The sequence below is a fragment of the Orycteropus afer genome, unplaced genomic scaffold, assembly GCF_000298275.1.
Source record: "Orycteropus afer afer isolate SDZICR_OR568_19922 unplaced genomic scaffold, OryAfe1.0 scaffold00172, whole genome shotgun sequence".
NCBI classification, from domain to species: domain Eukaryota; kingdom Metazoa; phylum Chordata; class Mammalia; order Tubulidentata; family Orycteropodidae; genus Orycteropus; species Orycteropus afer.
Window position 1 is genome coordinate 2,651,044 of NW_006921759.1, and position 14,331 is coordinate 2,665,374.

At 37.2% G+C, this 14,331-nt stretch overlaps 1 protein-coding gene across 1 annotated transcript in view; it reads left to right on the forward strand.

The window, feature by feature from the left end:
* SEC31A (SEC31 homolog A, COPII coat complex component) overlaps positions 1-14,331 on the forward strand; it is a 71,487-nt gene that overhangs the window by 45,546 nt on the left and 11,610 nt on the right. Inside the window, exons 22-25 of the mRNA XM_042781789.1 lie at positions 166-507; positions 10,547-10,585; positions 12,043-12,101; positions 13,638-13,901. Of these exons, the coding sequence (XP_042637723.1) occupies positions 166-507; positions 10,547-10,585; positions 12,043-12,101; positions 13,638-13,901 (704 nt within the window). The remainder of the gene's footprint in view (positions 1-165; positions 508-10,546; positions 10,586-12,042; positions 12,102-13,637; positions 13,902-14,331) is intronic.

Here is a 14,331-nt window from a genome sequence, read left to right on the forward strand (position 1 = left end):
CCTAAGTATTGTGTTTTGGTTATAACTTACTGTTATTATAAGAAGAATGATACAAAAATTATAATGATTGAAAATTCTTTGTAGAATGAGTAACTCTTTGAGTTTTTATTATGCTTGAATAAACTTTTAACTAACTAAAATTTCTGTTTCTTCTCCTCGGTATAGCTTATCAACCAGCCCAGCAGTATTCGTTCGGAACAGGGGGGTCAGCAATGTATCGACCTCAGCAGCCTGTCGCTCCTCCTGCTTCAAACGCTTACCCTAACACCCCTTACATATCTTCTGCTTCTTCCTATTCTGGGCAGTCTCAGCTATATGCAGCGCAGCACCAGGCCTCTCCACCTACCTCCAGCCCTGCTGCTGCTTTCCCTCCTCCCCCTTCCTCTGGAGCCTCCTACCAGCATGGCGGACCAGGAGCTCCACCATCATCTTCAGCTTATGTGCTGCCTCCTGGAACAACAGGTATACTGCCTGATGCCAGTGAGCTGCCTGCGTCCCAAAGAACAGGTCTGCGCTTGAAAGGGATTGGGTTTGGCTCCCTCCTTTATATATTTTTATGGATGGATGCGTGGATGGAGGGGAATTCTTTCTGTTTGTAAACTGAATAAGTGTTTGATTGGGTTCTTATAACTAATTCTAAAAGCATGATCTTCCCATAGTGAACTTTAGTTGCTAAATGAGGAAAGCTGTAGAAGTATATAATCTGCCATTGCACCTAAAATAAGTAGTAAGAAATTAATTGGCAATTAAGTGGTGGTGGGGACCAGGTTTAATTGATGCTAATTTCTTTATGTTTTGTTCTGTGTTCTTACTGAGAAGTTAACTATTTGTGGCTTAAACTCATCCATGGAAATTAAGCAGTACAGGATATTCATGAGGTGGTACAAATTTTATAATTTTATACGTAATGGTGTAGGGAGTGATCTTTGTAAGAAACAAAAATGAGAGAATATAACTCAGGAAAAATCCTGCAAAACAGCAGAAAGTCAGTGTACAATAGTGCAGTGATTCTCCATTAAGATGATACTGCCATCTAGGGCATTCTGGAAATTTCTAGGCTTTTTTTTTTTTTTTTTTGTCTCCTAGTATAGTTGTGACTGAACATTGCTAATTAAAGTCATAACTTTATAAATTGTTTTACAGTGAAATACACATTTTGTAAATTCTTTTAGTTTCTCTTATTTACAGTTCAAACATTGTATTATTTTTTTTAATGGGTAGATTATATTACCAGATTTCATTTGGAATAGTGAAAGGGACCTCAAAACTATATGCTATAAAAAGGGAACAATGAGTCAGATAGGAAGGAGGCCATTAACAGTAGTGGCTAGGAGCATGGAATTAGACCGCCTTGGTTTATATCCCAGTTAGGCTACTTCCTAGCTCTGTGACCTTCAGTAGGTTACTTACTTCTTTAAGCCTCAGTTTCCTCAAAGAATAATAGTACCTATCTTTTAAACTCATAAAGAAGATTGAATGCATTCATACGTTAAAAGGATTTAGGGGCAATGACTGCTATATAGTAAGTACTTTTTAAAAAATATTAACTGTGATTACCGAAAACTTCATTCACTGTTAGAACTCTATGCTTTTTAGTATCTAAAAACTGTCCCTTTCAGATTATAGCTGGTGGCAAAAAGATGAAGTGAGACCTAGTTTGCCCCTAATACTAATTAAGCAGGCTGAGTGATCTGCTGTTTGTTCCTGAGAATCCAGTATATATTTTCCTTTTTTTATGTGCTAAGGAATAGCTTTAATTACTGAAAGCACCTGTCATAAAATAGGATCTATTAAGGAAGTATTATTTTCTAATAGTGTTAACTAAAAAGATACAGATGTAAAATATTTTTAAAATGTTAGTACTTTCATTAAAGTTTAATGGACAGGTCTCAGAATTATATACATATCTTCTCCCCTTTTTGGGATATAATATGATAATTTGCAGTACCAAAAGTCTCATACACACATACAAACACAATATATGCATCATCCTTTACTGCATGAATAAAATTTCAATAATGTAGTACTGGTAGAGCAGTAATTTGCTATTTTGTAGAGGAATGGTAATTCATTTGTAGAGTTTTAAAGAGTATCTTTTTACACTTGGATGAGTGAAGACAATATTCATTCTGAATAGTTGGGTAATAATTAGAATTGTTGAGTAGAAAGAGGAAGCATGGATTCAAGTAATTCACTACTTAAAAAGTGGTGCAGGGAAATAGGCCAAGGAATGAACATTTATTGAGAAGTTATATTAACATGTACTAGCATCTGCCATATATGTATTTGTTAAGTCTTACAACCCTGAGAAATAGGAATAATTATTTTTAAAAACCTTTGCATTTGAGGAAATCGATTCTTCTAGGAGTTAGGTAACATACTCAGAATTATGTATAATAGTAGTGTCTGAGTTGAGATAGAAATCCTGGTTTCTCAGTCTTCAAAACCCGTGTTCATTCTTCTGTACCAGGTAGTCTAGTCCTGATGTGGATGATAGAAATTGCTCTCTTTGATGGAATTACAAAAATCATCTAGCAACACTGTTCTAGGAATTATTTATCATCTGAGTTAAATATTTGCATGTTTAATATTTTCTCCTTAAGCAAAAACTGTTAGAAATTATATATAGTTGGCCACGAGACAAAATCTTTGCTTATGTACAAGGCAGCAGAATGTTCTAACCTGGCTGAGAAACAGGACTAATATGAATAAGTCAGACAATTTTTAGTGTTTGGCATGCACTAAGCCTAGCTGCTTTGTTACCTCTTGCATGTTAACAGTCTTATATCTTAATTAACAGTTACAACTTCACTATATTTTTAGATTTTTAATAACTTTTGCTTAAGTTATATAAATAATAATGACTGAAAAATTTACTGCTGTTCTAATGTATCTTAATACTTTAGGTGATGATTCTATACAGGACTTAGAAATTCTAGTTGTCTAGTAAATAATTCCTGGCAGACACTACTACAGTTTTTTCAAGGCTTGTAACTATTAGTAAACTACAAAATTCTGTACCCAGCATTCAGAGAAACTAGTGGTGCAATCAGCAAAACATTTGTTCAGTAAATTCTTAGTGACTGTTCAGTCTGTAATCAGAATTATTTATTCCAGACAGAGGTGATGAGAGGGAGGCAGAAAATAATAGTACATTTCAAGTGAACAGTTCATAGCCCCATTATAAGTTGGAACATAACATTTGTATTTGGGCCTAATTCTGGAGTCTTAGCACCAGGGCAAGAATTTTATACTTCATATGGTGAAGGGTTTTTGATCTGTTGAGTTCTGTGGTCATAGTGGTGCTTGAGGGAAATTAGTCTCATGGTGGCCTTACAAGATAGATTGTGGGCAGCATGGCAGAATCAGAAGCAATGAAAATAGGCGCTCTCTGATTTCTAACTATAAGGAAGTGATGGTCTGAATTAGAATAGCGCAGTGTTGTTTTGGTGGTGGATGCATAGGGAAGCAGAAAGTTTTCCCTGCAGGGTACTTCTAGTCATTTTTTCTTTTTTTATTTTAGTCCCTTGTTTAATGTGTGCTTGTTAATAAGGGAAAGCATTTTCAAATATGCAGATCCCAGATTTTACTGAAAATTTGTTTTCTGGTAACATGATCACACTATTATGAAGATGACTATGCAAACATTATTTGTTAAACAATGGAAATTTAAATTTAGATATTTAAATTCTGTTTCTTCACCTAGAATAGTCTTGAAGGGGCATAATATTGTATATATCAGGAAATATATTTTGATTCTGTTCTGAAGTAATTTTTTAAAAATTTCTATAAACATTCCTTAGTCAAATTATAGTACTTGGTTAAAACCTTTCAAATAAAGGGAAAGAGCATGGTAGCCTTCCTTCCTTCCTTTTCTTTGCATAATTCCATTTTCTTTTGTGTCATTGGAAAATGACTTAAAGAATCCAAGTCTTAACATTTTACTCTAAAAAAATGTGACATGCTGGGCTGCAGAGGAAAAGGATGGTATGGTATATGACTGATAGGGATGCTTTATTCTTGCCATCTCAAATTATTTTCTAGCCAACAGTTTTCATGCCATCGGCACTAATATTTTTCTCTAAGTCCACCAAAAAGTATCTTACCTGCTGCATTATGCTTCTGTAAGAGTGCCTAAGACAATTCTAGTGAAAAGTGGACTTGGAGAGTTATGATGGTATATATTTCCACTCCTACATGAGAGGCCACCAGTTCCCTCTCCCTTCCCCACAAATCCTGTGTGAGAACTAGTCTCTACACTAAAGTAGATAAGGTTCTACAGTGTCCAGTGAAATGCCATATTCACTTTTTAAAATTAGTTTTCCCCTGACTTTTATTAATTTTCACTATAGGTATATTTGAAAGATGTAAAAAGAATATAAAAAAGAAAATAAAAATTACCTGTTGTTCTATCACCCAAATATAACAACTGTTATTTTATTTTCTTCAGACACAGAAATATGCATACATATGGGAGCTCTGGTAGCATAGTGGCTAAAGTCACTTGCCTGCTAACCAGAAGGCTGACGGTTCAAACCCACCAGCCACTCCTCGGAAGGAAGGTTGGGCAATCCTACTTCCGTAGTGATACTGCCTCGGAAACCCAAGGAGGGGTCGCTATGAGTCGGGGCCGACTCGATGGCACATAACAACATAACAACAACATATATATATATATATACAACATACATACTTAAAACATACATGTGTGTGTACATAAAATGATCTCTTGGTAAAATGACATCAAAGTCATAATGAAATCAATTAGTTCTAATAGAAAACGAATGAAATCAGAGCCACGTATGTACATATATGTTCATATGTATATATGTGTGTGAGCATATATTCATGCAGTTTTAAAGAATTGGAATCATCACACACACATACAACTTTACATCTTGATTGTTTTCTTAATGCTATACTGTTACTCCATACTTTTAAGGTCATGTGATGTTTTAAAAACAAAGAGATTTATCCCCATTAGTTTTTTGAGAGTTAAAAAAGAAAAAGTGATTATATCCTTTACAATTTTATGAGGAAGTTATATCCAGTGTTAGACTATACTAGGATTTTTTTTGTTTTTAAATGTTGACTAAGAGTGTCATTTTCTACATCAATAATGGACCTCCATGGTATTGGCCCCTGGAGATACTCATATTCATCATGTAACTTGCTTATATAACAGAGATTAATTGAATTTTGTTCTTAAAATGTCATTTAAAAATTTTTTTATTGTGTTTTGGGTGAAAGTTTATAGAGCAAATTAGTGTTCCATTCAACAGTTCATAAATAATTTGTTTTGAGACACTGTTTGCAGTCTCCACAATGTAACAGCACTCTTTCCACTTCTTCCCTGTATTTACCGTTTCTTGTTTTTGTTGTTGTTGTTTGCCATCAAGTCGGCCCTGACTCATAGGGACCCCTCCTTGGGTTTCCGAGGCAGTATCACTACGGAAGTAGGAATGCCCAACCTTCCTTCCGAGGAGTGGCTGGTGGGTTTGAACCGCCAGCTTTCTGGTTAGCAGTCAAGTGCTTTAGGCACTATGCTACCAGAGCTCCTTTATTGTTCCCTCCTGCCTTCTGAGCTTTGTTCCTGGGCAAATGCTGCTGCTCTTTTGCTGTTGTATGTTGATTGCTCTAAGAAGTGCATACCTCCCTGGTGTGTTTGTTCACCTCATAGGCCTGTCTATCGTTTAGCTGAAAATTGAGCCACAGAGGTAAGTTCAGTTTCAGGCTAGAAGGATGTCTAAGGGCCATAGTCTCAGGTTTTACCCAGTCTCTATCAGGCGTGCAAACCTGGTCTTTTTTTATTATAAAATGTCATATTTAAGTAACTTGTTTAAAGTCATAAAAGCAAAAACATTAAAAGGATTTAGAATTATAACCAAGACGAAACTCTTCATGAATCCATAAGAGATTTGAACAAGAATTATTATTTAGGCTGAAGTAAAACATAGGGCTAAATATATGCCATGGTCTAAGACTAGGAATCCAGCATATATTTTGGACTTTGATTATTATACATTTATTATCTTTTGTTCAACAGACTTTTCCCCCTTTCTTCAGATTAGACAACTGGCTATATATTTCTGTTCAGAATCTGTTTGGTTCTGATTTCATTAGGTCTCTCTAGAACTAAGTTTAAATTTTATTTCATTGTATGACTTTGGTGTCATTTTACCAAGGAATCATCTGAAATTTCTCCCCAAATTCTTTGTGCTGCTAATAATTTGTTGAGCCAGGATATTTTCCCAGGCTTTAATGCCCAGGGCATAGGTCACTGACACAAGAGGTTAGAGGAAAAACTGCCTTATCTTCTGCTGCATGAGGTGGGAGAGCAGGGCATGCTTTTAAGAGTACCCCCTGAAAAAAAGGGCCAAGCCCAGGGTATTTATGATACTTTTAGGGACCTTTGGCCCAGAGTTGGAAGTCTGATGTTAGACCACATGGGCTGGTACACACACAGTCTAGTCATCTTTCTAATGCACCTACACATCAGACTCCCCAGGTGTGTATGAACTATAGTGCTTTGGAGTTACATCTTGCACAGGGAGTTAGGGTGTAAAGTCATTTCAGGTGAAAACGGAAGATCACTTATATGCAGTTCATCTTTGATTACTCTTTTCAGTTATGTCCCAGATAAAAGTTGACTTGTGTTCAGGGGCCATATTGTATGAAAAACATCTGCCTGTAACCACAACAATCACACTAAATACAGAGATTTCATGCTGTGAGGTTCTCCTACCTCACAATTTTTCTGGGGTATGTGAATAGAATGCAAACTAAATTGAGACCACTATTTAATTGCTGTTTCACTTGTTCCTCCTTTCCTAAGTGAAGATAGTTAAATTCATGTAAGTTATATGTGTACTTCTACTGCATACTTTTGATTTGAGTCTGAGCCTGGCCTGACTCTAAATATCAGAGTGCTGGAATTGGTTTGTTCCTTGACTATCTAGTGCTTCTATAACAGAAGTACCGCACATAGGTGGCTTTGCTTCTTGTTGTTGTTATTGTTGTTATGTGCTGTGGAGTCCTCTCCGACTCATAGCAACCCCTCCTTGGATTTCCGAGGCAGTATCCCTACGGAAGTAGATTGCCCCATCTTCCTTCCGAGGAGTGGCTGGTTGGTTTGAACCACCAGCCTTCTGGTTAGCAGTCAAATGCCTTAGGCCCTATGCCACCAGAGCTCCATTCGGTGGCTTTAATGAAAAAACAAATTATTTTCTCATGGTTTAGAAGTCTGTTGTTGTGAGATGCTATTGAATCAGTTCTGATTCATTGTGACACTGTGTACAACAAAAGCAAACACTGCCCAGTCCTGCACCATCCCCTCAATCATTGCTATGTTTGAGCCCATTATTGCAGCCACTGTGTTAATCCATTTCCTTGAGGTTCTTCCTCTTTTTTGCTGACCTTATACTTTACAGAGCATGATGTCCTTCTCCACAAGTTGGTCCCTCCTCATAACATGCATCTAAGGCACAGTCTGGCTGTTCTTCCAAGATAGATTTGTCTAGAAGTCCAAATTCAGAGTGCCAGCTCTCGGGGAAGGCTCTCTGTCTCCTCTAGGGGAAGATCCTTGTTTCTTATCAGCTTCTATTCCTAGGTTCCTTGATGATTGTGTGGCAGCTTCCCCCTATATTTGTACCTTTCTTAATCTGCTGTTTTAGATCTCAAAAGGGATTGGTTTCAAACACACCCTACACTGATACTGCCTCATTAACATGACAGAGAAAAACCTTTTTCCCAAATGGGATTACAACCACAGGTATTGGGATTAGGATTTATAACATCTTTTTTGGGGGACACAGTTTGTTAAGTTTTCAGTCTTCTTTTCTCTCTTTTACTGCCAGAAACTTCTGTTCTCTTAATACAAGTAGGACTTTTCTGGGGGGATTTGTACTTAGTTCCTCTGCAAATCCAAATACTTTTTTTTTTTTTGAGAGTAAGAACAATCTTTTCTTCCATTGTAACTATATAGCTACAAAACTTTTTATGCATGATAGATACATAAAGTCTTGAAAAGTCTAATAAAATTAAACAAGAAGTTGGGAGAGACTGTGGTAGACACATTTTGTAGTTTAGTCACAAAATAGCAAAGGCTAACGTGGTTCCCATTGTTGTTGTTAAGTGCCGTCGAGTCGGACCCAACTCATAGCGACCCCTCCTTGGGTTTCTGAGGCAGTATCACTACGGAAGTAGATTGCCCCATCTTCCTTCTGAGGAGTGGCTGGTGGGTTTGAACCGCCAGCCTTCTGGTGAGCAGTCAAGTGCCTTAGGCACTGTGCTACCAGAGCTCCCTAACATGGTTCCCATAGTGTAGTGGTTATCATGTTTGCCTCACACAGAGTAGCACAGGTTAGAGGCAGTGTTCCATCTGCGCTCTTCCTTGGAGAAATGGTGGTGTCCCCTCCCTCTTGTGCTTTAAGCTTTCCCAAGTCTTAACTTAGATGTAACTAGTGCAGTGAGCTTTTTTTTTCCTGCCCCACACCTTTTTTCCCCCAGTATTCATTTGGGTGAAAGTTTACAGAGCAAATTCATTTTCCATGCAATAGTTGATACACATTTTGTTTCATGATACGGATTGCAAGCCCCATAAAATACCAGATCTCTTCCCACTTCCTTCCTGTGGTTATTCTTTCCCTGTGCCTTCTTTCCTATGCATTCCTGCCCCCTGAATTATATCTCCCTCTGCAAATACTGCCCTTTTGGTCTCCCATAGCTGTTCTAAGGAGTGTATCTCTCTGGTGTAAATGTTCACCTTATATGCCTGTCTGTTATTGGCTGGAACCCATGGGAGTGAGTTCAATTCCAGGTGCAAAGGATCACTAGGGGCCTTAGTCTAAGGGGTTTCACTAGTCTCTATCAGCCCAGTAAGCCTGATCTTTTTTAAAATCCATGTATTCTTACAGAAAGGACCATAAGATAGGCCACATATTTACTGGGACTTTTCTCATGTATATTCATTCATGATGTGACCCAGAGATTGTAGTTTCTACAGAATGCAGGCCACTGGGGCCTCTCAAATGTAGCAGTGAAAAGTAGCACCATTCTGTTAAAGTTGTCTAATATTTTCATCTTTAAAAAATGCAGTGCATAAGTCTACAGGAAGTAGTGTAGAATAATTCCTCCATTTCTCTATAGAGCTTTACTACTTAACCCTTTTATGACCTATGGGACATATAGTGCCCACCTACATTTTGCACCTCAGGTTTCCTGGGAAGCTGCTAACCTCCTTTTAGTGTATGCTGCCATCTATCAGGGGCCTTTATGACTGTGTGAATCTGAAGAAATGGGCCTCAGAACCAGAGACCCCTTGAGATATATATGTCCCACTAGTGGTATCAAAATCCCTATTACCTCCAAATATACATATATATTTACATACATATATATTACATATATATATAAAATACAACATATATATATATTACACATATGTATGTGTGTGTGTGTATATATATATATATATATATATATATATATATATATATACACATATAATATAACATATAAGGAGCTCTGGTAATGTAGTGGCTAAGGCACTTGACTGCTAACCAGAAGGCTGGCGATTCAAACCCACCAGCCACTCCTTGGAAGGAAGATTGGGCAATCTACTTCTGTAGTGATACTGTCTTGGAAACCCAAGGAGGGGTTGCTATGAGTCGGGTCCGGCTTGGCACATAACAACAACATATTAAAAAAAACATACTAAAAAAAAATATGCCTTCCATTACTGAAAACATAGAATTTCAACAAAAAATTCAAAGCAGACAATAATTTGGTCTTGAAGGGGTTAACAGTAATTTTGGGCCAGCAACTTTGCCATCACCTGACAGCTAACTTGGAAATACAGAATCTCATATCCTACCGTGATACCTACTGAATTAGAATCTGCATTTTAACAAGAGCCTCAGGTGACTTGCATTCACAACTTTAAATAATACCAAAATGTATATAGCATGATAGGGAGTGCTACGGGAGCTCTGGTAGCATAGTGGCTAAGGCACTTGACTGCTCACCAGATGGCTGGTGGTTCAAACCCATCAGCCACTCCTCGGAAGGAAGGTTGGGCAATCCTACTTCCATGGTGATACTGCCTCGGAAACCCAAGGAGGGGTCGCTATGAGTCAGGGCTGACTCGACGGCACATAACAACAACAACAACAGGGAGTGCTACTATGCCCTCAGTGATATTACTGGGCTTCACTGGTCAAATAGAAAAATAATCTGTGAAAACAAGTAGGTAAATACAGTTATTCTAAGTAGGAGGGAATAAAATGAAGAAAAGAAAGTAATATTTAAGAGTTAACTGTATCTGACACAACTTACATGAATTCACTTTACCAAAAACTGATTACTTTCTTAATTAGAAAGAAGGCATTTCACATAACGCAGTTAAAAAGTAAGTTCTGTCCACTTATGAAATTAGTTTGCTGTTTCATGGATTGAGGAAGGGAGAAGAAATGATCATAAAATAAGTCGAGTTTAGATTGTCTTTGGGGATAATATGATTTAAGTGACATTTACGCTTTGTCTACAGAAAATCAGTCTATCCAAGACCCGGCACCTATGTTGGAAGGTGAATTGGGTTTAAAATATGCCTTTGGAAATCTTTGAATCATTGAATATAATTAATGAATGGCCATTTATGATAATGCATGAGAACTTCAATGCTAATGATACCCTAAATCTGATAACTTACCATTTTACCTTGGGCTACTTAATTGAAACAAATTTTGGAACTGATTGTATTTACATGATACTACAAACACCTTTAAAATTTTTATTTTAAGATGATGATGTTGTGTTGTTGTTACGTGCCGTCGAGTCGGACCCGACTCATAGCGAGCCCTCCTTGGGTTTCTGAGGCAGTATCAGTATCTGGTAGCCACTATGCTACCAGAGCTCCCTTTAAGATGAATTGTTTTTCTTGACAGTTTCATTTTAAAAAAAGGAAATTTATTGAAGTTGACAGTTTGTTGTAAGCTTGGACTTTTTTTTTTTTTCCCTCCATGTAGCATTAAAATAAAACCTTAGCATAGATATTTGAATGCTTATTTATTTTATAAATAATCCCCAAAGTAAAGATTATAAAAATTATTAGTGTTAGGTGGTTAGGCTCTGTTTTTTTAATTCAGTGTTTCTACCATGTTAGGTCCCTGCTGGGGCAAATGGTTAGCTCTCAGTTGCTAACTGAAAGTTAGCAGTTATCCATCCGGCACTGTCAGGGAAGAAAGGTCTGGCAGTCTACTTTCCAGTGATTACAGCCATTGAAAACCCAGTGGAGAGTGCAGTTCTACTCTGAAAACCGTGGGGTTGCCAGGAGTCAGAATTGACTTGACAGCAATGGTTTTGAAGCTTTGTTTTGTTTTTTACCATGGTTAGCATTTGTGGATGATTAGATTGTATTGAATTACACTTTGAGGAACAGAAGATTTCTGCTTTGGATTCTTTTTTACGTTGAATATATCAGATTTTTTTTTTTTTTTTTTAAGCAAACTAGGGAGATTTCATTTTTCTTTATTAATTGAGAATGTAAATTGGTCTTTGAAGGTTATACACCAGTATAAAGACTTCAGTATGCATAAATTTAGCACAGCTCTTTCACTTTAAATGGAAATAATGTCAAGAGATTTTGCCTACTAGGCCTATCACTATTAGAGGTAATGAGTTGGAGAATCCAGGACTACATAGAGATCCCCACAGCTTGGCTGGTAGAACTTTTCTGATAGTTATTTCACGTTCAAGGCAGAATTTGAAGATAGTATTTGATGGATAGGCGCTCTGGTAGCATAGTGCCAAAGGCACTTGACTGCTAGCTAGAAGGCTGGAGGTTCAAACCCACCAGCCACTCCTTAGAAGGAGGGTTGGGCAATCTACTTCCGTAGTGATGCTGCCTCGGAAACCCAAGGAGGGGTTGCTATGAGTCGGGTCCGACTTGACAGCACATGACAACAACAACAAACACGATTAATACAATTTTTTTTTCTTTTTTTCAAGATTCTAAAGGAAAATGCCTTCTTTTACCTGTTGTAGGTCCACAGAATGGTTGGAATGATCCTCCAGCTTTGAACAGAGTACCCAAGAAAAAGAAGGTACTAGAAAAAGATTTGTGCCTATCCATCTAATTACCTACAGATTCTGTTAATCATGTAGCCCCTTGGAGCACACCACACTTCACTGATCCTATTAAAGGCAAAGCTACTGACTGGTGCATTTGAAGTATATTTCAACACACATCTTCTAACCTAGGAGGGAAAGAAAGAAAGTAGAAAAACCTTTGTCTGATGACAGCACTGTGAAACAAAGCCCTTTTAGGAGGCAAGATTTAAATTCTCAACAGGCCTCTTTCAAAAAGTAATGAACACAATTTCAGGCTTCTCAAATGATATTTTTCTAGGAATTACTTTGGTTTTTGGGTTCCTACATTATTCATGAATTTGGAAATTGTATTTTGGATTATTTGATTTATAATAAAGACTTTGTTCCTGGTAGTTATGTTCTTTAAGTTGCTGCAAACAGTGAATTAGTGAATACGCAACCATTGCTCCTGATCACACTTTCATCAACTGAGCAACACATAACTTTGTTTTACATGTGTTTATATTTAAAGACAGGAGCTCTGGTAGCGTAGTGCCTAAGGTACTTAACTGCTAATCAGAAGGATGGCGGTTCAAACCCACTAGCCACTCCTCGGAAGGAAGGTGGGGCAATCTACTTCCGTAGTGATACTGCCTCGGAAATCTAAGGAGGGGTTGCTATGAGTCAGGTCCAACTCGACGGCACATAACAACAACAACAACATATTTAAAGACACCTTATTTGATATATTGTTGGTTCATTAACATGGAACTCAAAGCCAGCAGTACTATAACTTTAACCTGAACAAAGCTTATCTGACACATATTTTATCCATAAGACACATTAGCCTTTTTGAGCTTGGAAACACTAGACTGCATTTTAGTGGTACTCTTAGGGGCCTTTGAAACAGCACATCAACAACAAAAAGCACAAAAGAATGAAAAATGTGATATTGAGTAGACCGTGAAAAGTTCATTTATTTACAGTAAAAGAACTGAAATAAGACAGCATGTAACCTTATTTGATCACAACTGGGAACACGCACATCAGGCAACTCAAATTTTCTGCCGCTCTGCATGTCCATGAATGATTGCAAAAGTGCCATGAGTAATGATGTTGGGCTTACAGATAAGTTTTAGTGAGTAGGCAAGTTTGCAAGTATAGACCATGACTAATGAGGGTTGACTATATAATGTGAATGAAGAAATAGCCTTGTAAATGATCATTATTTAAATGTCAATAACTGTTGAGAGCTATAAGAGTGTAAAAAAATACGGTTTTGACTTCCTTTCATGAGGGAAGGTGTGGAAGCCAAGGCAAGACAGAAGTTTGGGTTTGAATTTCTCAACCCCACCCCCTTCCTTGGCCAGATTAGCTCTGCTTTTGTGTGTTTTCTTCTAGAGTCCTTTACAAAATTTCATTTGAAAAATGGGTCTTACTACCATTAAATAACAACCATGGATATATTTGACTCCCTTATTTAAGGCTGAAGAAATGTTGTTGTCATTTTTATTCTTATTCTTGTGTTTTTTATTTCTATCTTTAAAAAGATGCCTGAAAACTTTATGCCTCCTGTTCCCATAACATCACCAATCATGAATCCTTTGGGTGATGCTCAGTCACAGATGCTGCAGCAACAGCCGTCAGCCCCAGTACCGCTGTCAAACCAAGCTTCGTTCCCACAGCAGCATTTTTCAGGCGGCCAGCCCTTCCATGGCATACAGCAACCTCTTGGTCAACCAGGCATGCCACAGTCCTTTTCAAAGCCCAATATTGAAGGTGCCCCAGGGGCTCCTATTGGAAATACTATCCAGGTAACAGTAAATCTGTGGGAGATGGCTTTATTCCTTAATGTGTTAAAAGATGGTATGTTTATCCTTTATGATTACATCTAAATTTGGTTTCAACTGAAGACAACTTTAATAAAAAATGGCAGTTTTTTTTAAAAGATAGACCATTTATATATTACTTTTTCCATCATAAAGCCAAATAAACAGTCTAGAAGAGGGTTATATATTTGCACTATATATGTCACTTTAACTTGGAAGTTGGAGTATTTCACTTTACTTAAATCAGGAGCTACAATTTAAGATCAGTTAAATCACCTTTGTAACCTAGGGTGCTAATTAGAAGCAGTTTCTAAAAATATTTTTACTTTTAAAGTATGAAATAAAATGAAAAGAGTTATATCTTATCATGTATATGAATAAGAGCAAATAAATTACAGCCTTATCCTTGGATAGA